This window comes from Scophthalmus maximus, chromosome 9, assembly GCF_022379125.1.
Source record: "Scophthalmus maximus strain ysfricsl-2021 chromosome 9, ASM2237912v1, whole genome shotgun sequence".
Lineage (NCBI taxonomy): Eukaryota > Metazoa > Chordata > Actinopteri > Pleuronectiformes > Scophthalmidae > Scophthalmus > Scophthalmus maximus.
The window spans coordinates 11,294,048-11,306,873 of NC_061523.1; the positions used below are offsets into that span (position 1 = coordinate 11,294,048).

The following is a 12,826-nucleotide window of genomic DNA, read 5'->3' on the forward strand; positions in this document are numbered from 1 at the left end:
CATACATTTGTCACTGTTGGAACAACTTGAAACTTTACAAAAATTATTCCGTACCTCTAAACTCTCCTCATCTTTCATTCCGTTTTGCCACTTCTCAAACTCATTGAGCCAGTTCAGGACAGTGTTCAGGGGACAAACCACCAGAGCTGTGGTGAATTCCAGCTTCTCACTAAGCAGCAAAGTATGAAGGAATGTCACCACCTACAGGGTAAAAACAGAACTACAGTTTAACACAAACTGAGACCACCAAACTTTGCAGATACAGATTCACTCATCAGGGTTTGACAGGCTCCTCTTGACAGGGTACTACTACTTCCAAAGCATACCTGCCCCTGAAGGCAATAATTGTTTGATGTAGGTCTATTTAAAATTTTAAAAAAATTAAAAAACATGTATATAGATACATATTGAATTGGTTTTGTATCACGTACAAGATGTTTTTTTCTTAATCTGTTTTCAGACATGAACAGATCAGAAATTTGGGTTCGGATATTTCCCAGAGATTTCCTTTCACATATAATGAATGCAGCAGAAGATTGTTCGAGTCAGAAGTGTTCACACCAACAGGAAAATCTGCAGAACATTCTGTGGAGTCTGCGTGGATCATGCAGGAGGCAGGACATGACATTAATTCTGCTGCAGGAAGCAGAGTTTTTGTTTACAGTCATCAACATGCCTACTCGCTCCCTGTGAAACCCTGGTTGATTTTTCTGCAGTATTCTCACATGGGCTCACCTGGACATTTTCTAGAAATTTTACTGAGGGGCTGGCAGGAAAGTTCTCGAAAATGTCTCGAGCAACATCTGCGTTCTCACATACAGAGGTTTAGGAAAAAGTCCGGACTTCAGTGCCTGTCTGAAAGCAGCTACAGTTTCATACTGTGCAGCATCAGTGTGCTTTTCACCCAGAACAACTGCTCTCTCCTCCTTACCTGCAGAGTCTTTCCCAGGCCCATACAGTGGGCAAGGATACAGCCGGAGCCTGAAGACTTCTCAATCTTCTTCATAGATTCACAGCAGCAGTCCCACATGAACTGCACCCCTGAAACAAAACACAAATACAGAGGGGCCGGATTAGACCAGTGCAATCGAGCTGTTGCACATGAAGAATTGTCTGGTGTTCAGTCCAAATGTTGGTGGAACTGAATTCACTTTGTCCTTACCGTCGACCTGGTGAGGTTTGAGCTTTGTGACAAGGTTCCTGTGCACCTGTAACACTGGCTCCTTGGTCTCTTCGTCCTCATCCAGCACCAGCTTGGTGGTAATGGGACACGTCACCTGGGAAGACTCCTTCACCACAATCACCTGAAGAAGGAGCAGAGGCACGGAAGAGACGTGTGACAAACGCTAAAAAACTATGACCTGGCCAACTATGTCCCCGTCTTGAATTCAACAGAGCACCTTTGGAGTATTTTAAAGTGGATGGTAGAGCAAGAAAAGCCTTCTAGCAAAGAGCATCAATTCAATGACATGACCCCGTGCACGGTTAGGGAAAGTTATTTTCTAAATAGATAGTGCTTCAATGCTTCCTTTCCTATCTCATTTGGCATAGGGTACACTGGACTTTCCTATGCAAAAGGAAGGGAGAAGTAGACGCCACACAATATTGCAGCAGCGATATTTAACGTGACGCGCTATGCACAGACGTAAACGATTAAATTAGAATTAGAGTATGAATATGATCCAGAAGGGACACACGTCATCATATAAGTTGCCGTTACAAGCATTTACATCTTATGCATCTTAACAATTATAGAGAACAGGAATGAAGACTCATAAACACATAAGTCTAACAAGTGAAATGCATACAGCTGTAGTCAGCAGGTCACTGTCTCATAACTTATAAATACTATTACATTAGAAGAACAGAACAGGGTGCATAGTGGTATGGCCTTTTTTTACACTCCGAACCTGCCTTTAAAAAGGAACTACTTACTTATGCTGTCATTTGCTCAATGCTGATGTTTTTCACACTTTGATGAGAAGATTCTGGACTTTAATTATGTAAAGCAAAACCTAGAGTAGACACTGTACTCAGCCAGAATGTTGCATGCCTTTGAGTAACCTAGTTTTCATTATCGATAATTTTTGAATAATCATTTTGTGGTAATCAACATTTTATAATCAAATTTCTGAAAGTAGAAAATTACATCTTTGTTTTTTGCACACAACAGTCGAAATTGCAGAAATATTTCATTTACCATCAAACAAGACAAAGAAAAGCAGCAAATCATCCCATTTGAGAAAGTGGAACCAGATTGACAATTTTGCATGAATTAGAGGCCTTTCATGCGATGGATTGATTATTATAATAGTAGCAGACAAATGTTCCGTCAATAGACTAATCGTCGCAGCTCTAATCTATGTGATACAGTCTTGTGCATTCCCTCCTCTAAGAAACCAATTTCCTGGGGAAAATTCCTGAAATTGTATCCTAGTGCAGAGTGGGGTTGTGAACATTTTTACTTCTCATGCAGTTTTATCCGGAGATTACCCAAGCCTTGTGAATTTAACAGCTCGGAGCTTTGGACATACAGTCTGTGCTTCAGATGAACATCAGGGCTTTTCATTTTTACCTCTCTGAGTTTCTCCCTAAGCGCCTCCCGTTCAGCTATACGTTTCCTCCTGTCCTCCTCTTCTTTCAGTGCGTCTCTCGTCTCTGTCCGCAGCTTGTCGTCCTTCAGGATCTTGCGGATCTTTTTGCGTCCTTTGCGACCCTCTCCATCTGGGTCGTCGTCGTCTTCCTCTCCACTCTGTGGAAATGAACATTAAATTCAGCCTTCTGATCTTCAGTCCACAGGGTGGGGTGGGGGGGGGGGGGGAATAACTTCCTATGCTCTGTCGCCAAGCAAGCCCATGATTAATTTGTGCCCTCAAAAATCCTCACAACACACCCCAGGGGTAAGTTCAAATAACATTTTGTATGACACGCATGAATTGACTAGTAAATGTTATTTGGGTCCGAAATTTCAGACATTTTAAGACATGTTCTGCCAAGTACATTGCATTTTAAAACACCTTCTCGTTGCTGGAAGAGGAATCCTGAACTTTGATTCTGCGTCGCTTCTTCTTCTGCTTGTAACTTCTCTGTTTCTCCTCATCCTTCTTCTTTGAAGATCTACAAACAAAGCAGATTTTGTCTTAAGCATGAGCAGGAGATCTCTCTGCGAGTGGCGGTGAAATAAATTACCACAATTGATTGAACGGAGTTCTCGTTTCTCACCTTGTCTTTGGGCGCTTCCCATCGTTTTCTGATTCACTAACCTCCTCGCTTATCCCTGACTCTTCACTGGACTCGGACTTCTCAAAGTCGGAGTCTGCAGAGTCATCGCTGTCCACTGATACGGACAAATGAATGACAAGGAAACAAAAGTTAGTTGCCAGTATCAATAATGCACAGATCATTGGTATCCTTTTTTTTTAGACATGACGTACAGAGCAAATAAAATAAAAAATCTGATTTAACCTTTTTGCCCTGCCTTCTTTTTGCCCCCTTTGCTCTTCTCTTTACTTGAAGATTTTTCTTCTCCGGATTCGCCCTCACTCAGCGAGAGTTTATGACGAAGCAATTTGTGGCGTCGGCCGCGCTTTTTCACTTCGACATCAGAACCTGAATCTTCTGAATCCTCATCGCCTTCAAGCAGAGAAAAAAAAGTTTGATACACAATAAAAACAGGCTTATTTGAAATGAACTGCTATTCAGCACATGTATGCTACCTTGCTGCTCTTCGTCTTCATCGTCGTCGTCGTCATCCCCTTTTTTAACTTTTTTGGAGGACTTTTCATCCTTATCTGCTCCATCGTTATCAGAGGAGCTCTCTGCTCCCGAAGAATAGTTGGATTTTATTTGGGCAAGAAGCATTTTCTTTGCAATCCTTCAGAAGACCAAGAAATAACAGGCACAGATGAATAGTTAAAATTAATCACAATACAAAGCTACTTCTACAAAAAAAAAAAAACATTTCTAACTTCAAAAACACCAATGTATTTTAAATAATTTCATTCATGCATCATGTTAACAAATGAGAGATTTGATGTAACTATAATTGAAAATTTAATATTTACTTACAGAAACTGAAAAATGAAAGTGCATTTTTGCTCCTGTGATTTTCTAACTCAATTAGACGCAATTTACCAATGCAAATTTTGCAGTAATGTGAATGGATAATTGATGGAAAAAGTTGGCTTATAGAAATGCCATGATACCATGACATTGAGTATAGCGCAACCGATACTAGATTTTTGGAGATGTGGAGTACTGATACTATTTGATGACAGCATTTCTAAATGACCCCCACGTATCAAATCCTACCGAAGGTTTGATTAAAAAGTTGTTGCATATCTGTCAACACATATGCCATCACCGATATATCTGTGGGCCCTTTGGCAAGGCCCTTAATGCTACCTGCCTAACTCTGAATGATACCCACCTAAAAAAAAACGATGAATGTAAGTCGCTTTGGACAAAAGCATCAGCAAAATGAATGTAATGTAAAACGCAACATTTTTCAGTGAGGACCAGAGCTGGAAAGCTCAAAACTAGCAAAAGGTAAAAAAAAGATGCTTGTTGTCGTTGTTTTATTTGCATGTACCTGTTTTCAGGGTCGTCGTCTTCATCGTTTTCACAAATCTGAGAGGCTCCGTCTTTATCTTCCCCTTCATCTCCTACATATCAAAAAAAGTACACACATTACACAGACTGTTGGAAGAAAGTCACAGTTTGACATTTTGTGAAAAATCCACTTTTCCATGCTTGTCTGTCAAAACTCCAGGAAGTCACTTTTTACACTTCAGTTAACTGAGGTAACAGTTTGCTGGCAGTATCAATCGTCTTATCTAACGCAGCAGGAAAGCTTATGCGCCTAATTCCCAAAATGTTGACCTTTTCCTATGACGTGAACTTCAGGTTCACTCAGGTCAACTAAACTATATGACTATTTGAGCCGAGTGCCACTAAACACTCTGCTCCTCTAGACCAAATTACCTGAGGACTGATGGAAAGGTCGACCGCCTCCCACCACGCCATCCTCCACGAGGGGTTTGATCTTTTGCTCGTCGCTGTCCTCTCCGGAGTCTCCTTCGCAGTCCTCCTCCTCCTCATCACTGGAGGAGGACTGCAGCTTGGAGGTGTTTCTGGGACTCCTTCCCTTGCGTTTCTTTTCATAAGACCTTTTCCGATCTGCTGCCTTCCTCTCAGGTGAGTTTTTGTCGTCCTGTTTCGCTTCATCTTGTTTCTTCACACGGCTGGATCTTCTCTTTGCCGTTCCCGCTTTACTCTTCATCTCCGAGTCAGAGTTGGAGGAGTTAGAGCAGTTTTGTTTCTTCTTCTTGGAAGTCTTTTTACTTTTGTTCTCCCGATCTGACTCTGAGCTTTCGGACTTCCTCTTACGTTTGGATGCTTTGTCTGTATCCTGTGTGGATGTGTTGTTTAGTTTGAATAAACGCTTTTTAGCACTCGTGCTTCCTTGTTCCTCATCTGAGCTGTGGACTTCTGCCGCTTTTTCTAGCAGTATATGTGGAACTTCGTCTGAGTCAGAGTCCTCTGTCTTTTTCTCCGAAGCCTTGGTCTGCTTCTCTTTCTCATTTTTGACTTTACTGGATTTCTTAGAGGATTTGGCCTTGTCCTTACTTTCTTCTTCGGATTCCGACTCAGAGGACTCTACCTTGCCCTTGTTCTCTGCCTGCTTCCTCAAGGGAGTGGTCTTGACTCTACTAGAGCGACGGCTTGGTGGTGGGTTGTTTGCCCCATCAACAGTATCAGCAGAGGCTTTCTCCTCCTCACATTTTTCTTTACCCTTTTTCTGCGTCTCTCTTTCTTTTTCTCTGTTTTTGGACCTGGAGGACCTTGACCCACATGTAGTCACAACTGGCACAGGAGTCAATTTGACTATGAGGTTCTTCACCTTCGGCTGGGGGCGTTGAGAATCTGTTGACTTTCCATTTGACCGTGCATCAGTGTCTGTGATCAAATCTGTGTCACTCTGTGACAACATGGTGGAATCCGCAAGACTCTCCACCATCTGAAAAAGCTCTTCGGGAACTGAGGGGGGCACAGACATGATGTCGTGATCCAAGGACATTTCACCAGATGACACCAGCCCATCGTCACAGACCTCAGATTTAATTGTCTTTTTGGTTACATCAATTTCTGTTTGGCTGTCTTTCATTTCAATCTCACTTGCGACTTGATCATTGTTCACCTCCTGCTCATTATGCTGCTCCTCAGCTGCATCAGCCTTATCGACTGCATCAGCCTCCACCACTGCGTCAGCGTCCTCGACTGCGTCAGCCTCCTCAGCTACGTCGCCCTTCTCAGCTGCGTCGGCCTCATCGACCGCATCGACTGCATCGGCCTCATCAGCCTCATCGACTGCGTCAGCCTCCTCATCGACTGCGTCAGCCTCCTCATTGACTCCGTCAGCCTCCTCATTGACTGCGTCAGCCTCCTCATCGACTGCATCAGCCTCCTCATCAACTGCGTCAGCCTCAACAGCTTCACCCGCCAAAGTATCCAAGTGGTCGTTTTCTACAGGGGCCGCAACGGTAGTTGTCTTTCTCGCAATATGTTGCCCCTCACTACCATTCTGCAACTCCATGTTTCTGAACTCCGGCTCCAAAGCGGCCTCCAACGCACCATGGGCTTTCTGCAAATCGACGAGTACGGCCTTGAAGGCCTTCAAATGCCGACACCTGATAGCTTTATCTTCCTGCTCCTCCGCTGCCTGTTGTATGAACTGGATGAATGTATTGTTGAGACCAGTCGTGGTTTCAACAAGCTTTTTTGCTTTCTTTATAAGTTCTTTGGGTACCTGCAGTTTTTTGTAGGAAAACGTCATAGTCCCTGAGCCTTCGATGTGTTCTTTTCCATTCACAACTGCTTTGTGCTCTTTAACTGATTTGTTCTTGTGTCTCTTGATCTCACGTTCCTCTGGTTTGTCTGGCTTTCGTTGCTTGAGTTGCACAAGTTCTTGTTTTTCCATGATACTGTGGCATTTGGAGACCAGATCCAGGAGGGGCTCCGACCTGCAGACATAGCAATGCCACTTTGAGTTCTCGTCAGTAATGACTGAAAGCTCCTTCCTGCCCAGGTTGCGTAAAATGCACTTCTTGCAGAAGGCGTTGTTGCAGTAGTCACAGCAGATGAGTTTGCCTCCTTCAGCACACCACCTGGGGAGGAAAAGTTTAACACAGTTTTAGGGCATAAAGCAAATGAGGTCTTTGAAATTTTAAATCATTTAAGTGGCACTAAGCGATTGTTGTAGACGATGATTTTAAAGCAATGGCCGGGCCGCAAACATGCAGCCTCGGGTTTGTGAGACTGAAGCGCTAACCACTAGGCCAAAACTCCTGAGTCGTAGAATCGTTCACTTGCACATCTCTTAATGTGTTGGGGAGTGATGTTTACAAACTTTTGTTGCTTACAAGACAAATTTGACAATGTTATACTTCGTACCTGCACTGCTCATCCATCCCGTCAGAGTCTCTGCTGATGTCATCACTTGTGTAATACTTGTAGCATGACTAGAAGAAGAGAAAATAATGTGATCACTTATACATTCTGGACAATATCAGGAGGAAATTACACTGTAATGGCTATAGACATATTTGAAATGTGTGTTTCGACTTTCTTACCTTGCAAATAAGCACTTTGAGTGCAGGATGCTCATACACGGAATTGGGCTGAAACTGATTCACTTGTTTTCCACAGGCAGTGCAACTTATTTTCTTCTGCAGGGTATCATCTGTTATGAGGACAAAAGAAATCGGCATCTATAATTTTATCCCTTTCACTATTTTCTCACTCATTAAATGATTTATGAGGGTACGCAGTCTATTTACATTTGAATGCTATGCAAACTTACCTGTATGTTTCTGTTTGAAATCCACCCTGAGCTTCATGGCACCTTTGTTATCATTACCAGCTGGCCTCATCACCAAAGTGCCTAAACAAAGAAACAGACAATGTGAAATTACTGTAAATGTGAGTGTCTCTCACAATCAGCATTTCATTTGGCATCAACAAATGACACTTGATCATGATTAACTAGTGTTTCCAATGAAGACTAATTTGCCCTGCCATAATTTCATAATCATCAATTTCTTTTTACACTTTTCATAATACCATATAAAGAGTGTTGAGCCATGGCCTTTCTATTGCACAGCTGTGTGTAGTGCTCTTTGTCCCACTGTCGCTCGCTCTCCAACACACTGACCAATCTGTCGTAGTTGAAATAGCCATCAGCTGAACTGGGGGAAATCCCACTGCGTTGGTGGGACTGTAAAGTGTAAAAATGTCCTTACTCTTCCCATCTAAATTTCATGCTTCTCAGCAGGCAGGCCGATCTTAGCATAATACCTGTCACTCAGTTCACACACCAGTCCCAAAAGTCAACCTTCATTCACCTCGCCCAGCCACAGATTGAATCTAAATTTGGTGGAAACACCTGTACCTCCACAGTTCATACCTTTAGATGTGCTGCCCGTGTTACTGTCTGAAGGATTGTCAGAAGTGGCACCTTCATTTTCACTGTCAGCTGAGGCGTCGGATTCGTTCAGTCCGGTGTGCTTAGCTGCCGTAGAGGGCTTCCTAAAATGTGTAAGCACAAGGACTTTAAATACTTCATGCGTGTCTTTGAGAGCCCTTTTGACAACAAGTTACTGCAAACAAACCCCCAAAAAACTGCCACATTTAAGGAAACTGCTCCTCACCTCTTGTTGCGAGAAGAGGAGGGCTTCATGTTTTCTGTTGAGCTACCAGGCTGACAGGGATTGAAGACTTATGTTAATACCATTATAATTGAGAACAAACTAGACTCAATAAGATTGTAAAATATGTGCCCTGATTTGCTTTTCTAGTTTTGTCAACACACATAATTTGACTGTCAAAGAGGCTGCATACTTACCTCCTCTGCTTTTTCTGCCATTTGGTCTAGGTTCGAATCAGAAGACACCAGACTCATATTACCTGGGAAGAAAATTGAAGATTTGTTTCCTAATGAATATATCAGAACCACAATGTACCCTAATTACAGATGTAACATTCTGTAAAAAAAAACTAAAAAAGAGACCAAGTACAATCACTTACCAAACAAGACTAAAACAGTGCTTAAAGGTTTCTGTATTTCCACAGTACAGTCAGTGCTTGTGCTTGTGTACTTCTTTCATTTCAAGATACTTTTATCAGGCAAACTGACACAAGACACAAGACTCAACTCTGCTACTTTAGCACAACAAAGAATCACTTACATACTGTTGTGCAGAAACACTAATACAAAGATAAGAGAGCACTAGAAGCAAGACAGAGGCAGCAGCAGAAGGGAACATTAATAGCACAAATTAAAGTAATATTCATCATATTTATTTTTGTACTTTCACAACAAAGAAAACATTTTAATAAGCATCCCCCGCATTCATAAGACACGTTCAAATGCTTGGTTGTTATTATTAGAAGGATGTCTTTGAGGGACAGTTGCCAGTCAAAGGTTACAGACAATGTTTGGGTTTTCCCCCTTTAGTCTCGTAGGGAGACAGAAACGAGCCTGGACTCCGCGACAACAGCACAACGCTGGTAAATGATAACATCACAACATCCGAGTTCATATAGAACAATCGAGCCGGTGCGCACTTCTGAGCAGCACATGATCCCGACACACGGGCAGCGCTGTTTATGTCCACGTTTTGCGTCATCATTGTGTGCTGATTAGCTCGCGAGGAGATGTGATCGCCTCTCGCTCAGACATGCCTGCAGCACCCAGGCCCGAAATGCGTCCAAACCCCTTTGTCAGACCCCCCCCCAAAAAAATATATATAAAAACGAAGAGCCCACACTTGTGCATCGGCAGCTCTTCCTGCTCGGCGCAGCCTTGCCCTGTAGTCGACAACACAGGAACTCCCCGCTGCCGCGGCCAACCGAGTTGAGACCTGCTAACGTTAGCCGGGCTGCCCCGTCGCTGTCAGCGCTCAACTACTTATCCTCGCTGCTCTTTCGTTGCCCTGGCAACCTTGCATTCGAGGGTGGTGCATGCACGGTCCAGTGCATGTGATGCACCGGGGGGAAATGCATGCAGGGGCCTTCCCTGCCTCTCACGATACCGTGGCGCGAACCAGGGCGATAACCACAGGCTGGCACTTCCTAGCTACATCCAAAGTAGCAACACAACAGTTAGCTGGGCACAGAACCAAACTTACTCGTCACATATGCGCATACAAAAATCGGATTTACAAAGTTTTGTATCGCCTTGGCAATACCGTGGAATGTGCACGTGCACAGCTGCACGGGCGCGTGCGTGCGCCTAATTGAATGTTGCCGGTTGCGCAGCTAATAGCTAGAACTCGGCTAGCCTAGCTCGCTAACTGGCAGCAGGCACCTATGGCCCGGCTCGCCTCCAGCGGAGGGAGCGCAGTAACCAACGTGAAATGACTTGTCTAAACAAACAGATTGAACTGCGCCCCTACCTGCTTTTCACTGTCGTCATGTCTCCACTGCCAGAGGCGCGTTTTGTTTTTTCTCCTGCTGTGAAACAGTCCACGCAAGTGAACAGGTTTCCCGATGGTGCGGAGGCAAGAATATCCGCTGAACGCCGAAACAACTCCGGTCAGGGCAGACAAAGCGAGGGGACCATCTTGCCGGATGGCTGTGGACGCAGTAAAATGGCGCATCTAGCCTAAATCCTGTGCGCTTCCCTATTGGCTGAGCGCTCCAGACGGTCTCCCACTCTGAGTGGTCCGGGTTTACCGGGGACCACCGATTCGTCGGTGCACCGGGGGAATCATTTTTCTCTGGGAAGGAAAACGCTGCTGGCTATTTCCCTTTCATTCATTTGTTGATGCGATGAGCGGCGCGCTGTTTTGTTTCTCTCGTCCCAGCTGTAATAATACACACCGTCTCTGTCCGGAGGAAGAGGTTGTTGTAACATTCCCTGATAGATAGGATAACAACACGAGCAGTGGTGGTGGAGGACTGTGAAACTACTGGATTAAAAACACACGTCCTGCATTCAGAAACCTTCTCAAGGCAAAGTGAACCAGCATGGTGCACAAGATGTAAACTTGATACAATAATAAAAAGCCGTGGTCCCAAAAGAAAACTGGCCCCTGACTGACTGTCATTATTGAAACTATGAGATAATTGCTCATGCAGATGATGTAGCTGGATGCAATGGGACTACTTTTAAAAACGTTTATACAGTTATGTAGTTCATTAGTTGCTAACATCCTAAGGGTCACATGTTGTGAGATGATTGATGGGATGAGAATGAAGAAAACAGATTTTATATTTTGTTTCACAAATAAATCATGGAAATTATTTAATGGTGTGTTATACTCTCTAAGATTTTCAAAATTGTGGTATTTAAAGATTTTGTGTTGGAATCCGAATTTATTCACCAACTAGTTTCATTAGTGACTAAAATTGGCACAATGTATGACACCAATGTTGTTGTATATAAAATTAAAATGGGATTAACTTTTCTTACGTAACACACTTTATCATGATTCTTTATCATTACTATCTTGAGATCTAGCATTTCCTAGTGCAAATGAACTACTTTTATAAGATTTAATACATAGGCAAATAATGCAAAGTAAGACACATGTCCTCAATCTTTCAATATGTTTACATTTTAATACTCTCTTACAGTTGCTACTTCTCCAAAGGAAAAACTAGGAGATATCACTCAACGTTACTACAACACCGTATATTTCCTCATCCCATCCCCTCCCACTCCTCCCACAGTTCTGTTTGGACTTGGGTATTTGCAGACTTACATCATTCTTCACTTAGTTGAAGAGAGTTACATTTCTTTCTTTTTTAATTTAATTCAACTTTTCAAAAAAAAATCTAAATGATTCTGTTAATGTTCAGCATGCAAACATAAAGCACAATATTCTGAACAATATTTTTTTTAAAGTTTAAAAACTTTAATTTCTATTTGTGTTTGATGCTCAGGAATCAGAACCACACAAAGATCATGCCCATCAATCACTCTTTTACCCCTACAGGCTTCAGACAGTTATCTAGATAAAACCTCCATAGCAGTTTAAATAAGAAATCACTCTTTTATTGAAACGTCTACAGGAACACTTAATACACCTGAAATGTGCCAACCAGACACACGCTCTGTTGAAGGGGGTCATAGGCCAAAAAGGTTGTGAATCACTGCTTTACACAATGGTTTTCATTAACTTATCATAATATTTGTAATGAAAAATTGCACACTGAAGTTTCACATTACATCTTCATTACAAGTCATAGACTGATTGTCTCTCCTTGTCTCGAGGCCTCGGCACCTCTTCAAATAAAATGCACTGGTGTGGATATTGTGAATCCTACATGTAACAGAATATTACCTGAAGATGGGGCTCTTCTTCAAAGTTTGTAAGCTGGTGAGGCAACAGTGAAAAATATCCTGCAGCAGAAATGGTAAATGTAAAATGTGATGACAATGTGAAAGTGAGTGAAGATATGAACTCAAGTTTCCTGGGTATTGATTTCATACAGTCAACCAAATAAGCTGCAATTTTAATTAAGGACTTCACATTTGGTCTGACGTAACCGCTTGGTAATAATTTACTTATAGAAATATTTTGATTATTTTGAGGTGATTTGAATAATATATTTTTTTGTTAAACCATTGTTTTAAGATCAGAACTTAACTTTAACAGTCAATATTTAATTTGTTTTGGACTTATCACCCGGAGTGTATCTGAAAGTCAGCAGGATTATTTTGGCACATTTTCCTCTTCTTAATGTGTTGAATAAAGTTAAAAGCTTGACTCAAAATGAGTGTTCCATGTGCCTCACACCACAGTCATTTTGCCGTGACAGG

The 12,826-nt window shown here is 42.5% G+C and overlaps 1 protein-coding gene across 1 annotated transcript in view; it reads right to left on the reverse strand.

The window, feature by feature from the left end:
• Window positions 1-10,754, reverse strand: part of atrx (ATRX chromatin remodeler) — a 31,585-nt gene extending 20,831 nt beyond the window's left edge. Inside the window, exons 1-17 of the mRNA XM_035649638.2 lie at window positions 10,455-10,754; window positions 8,903-8,964; window positions 8,709-8,758; window positions 8,465-8,586; window positions 7,862-7,942; window positions 7,632-7,741; window positions 7,453-7,520; window positions 4,984-7,166; window positions 4,592-4,664; window positions 3,717-3,874; window positions 3,466-3,633; window positions 3,223-3,337; window positions 3,018-3,117; window positions 2,576-2,752; window positions 1,163-1,304; window positions 932-1,041; window positions 55-201 (exon numbers count right to left, since the gene is read on the reverse strand). Coding sequence (XP_035505531.2) covers window positions 55-201; window positions 932-1,041; window positions 1,163-1,304; window positions 2,576-2,752; window positions 3,018-3,117; window positions 3,223-3,337; window positions 3,466-3,633; window positions 3,717-3,874; window positions 4,592-4,664; window positions 4,984-7,166; window positions 7,453-7,520; window positions 7,632-7,741; window positions 7,862-7,942; window positions 8,465-8,586; window positions 8,709-8,758; window positions 8,903-8,959 — 3,861 coding nt within the window. The 5' untranslated portion in view covers window positions 8,960-8,964; window positions 10,455-10,754. The remainder of the gene's footprint in view (window positions 1-54; window positions 202-931; window positions 1,042-1,162; window positions 1,305-2,575; window positions 2,753-3,017; window positions 3,118-3,222; window positions 3,338-3,465; window positions 3,634-3,716; window positions 3,875-4,591; window positions 4,665-4,983; window positions 7,167-7,452; window positions 7,521-7,631; window positions 7,742-7,861; window positions 7,943-8,464; window positions 8,587-8,708; window positions 8,759-8,902; window positions 8,965-10,454) is intronic.
• Window positions 10,755-12,826: the final 2,072 nt, after the last annotated feature.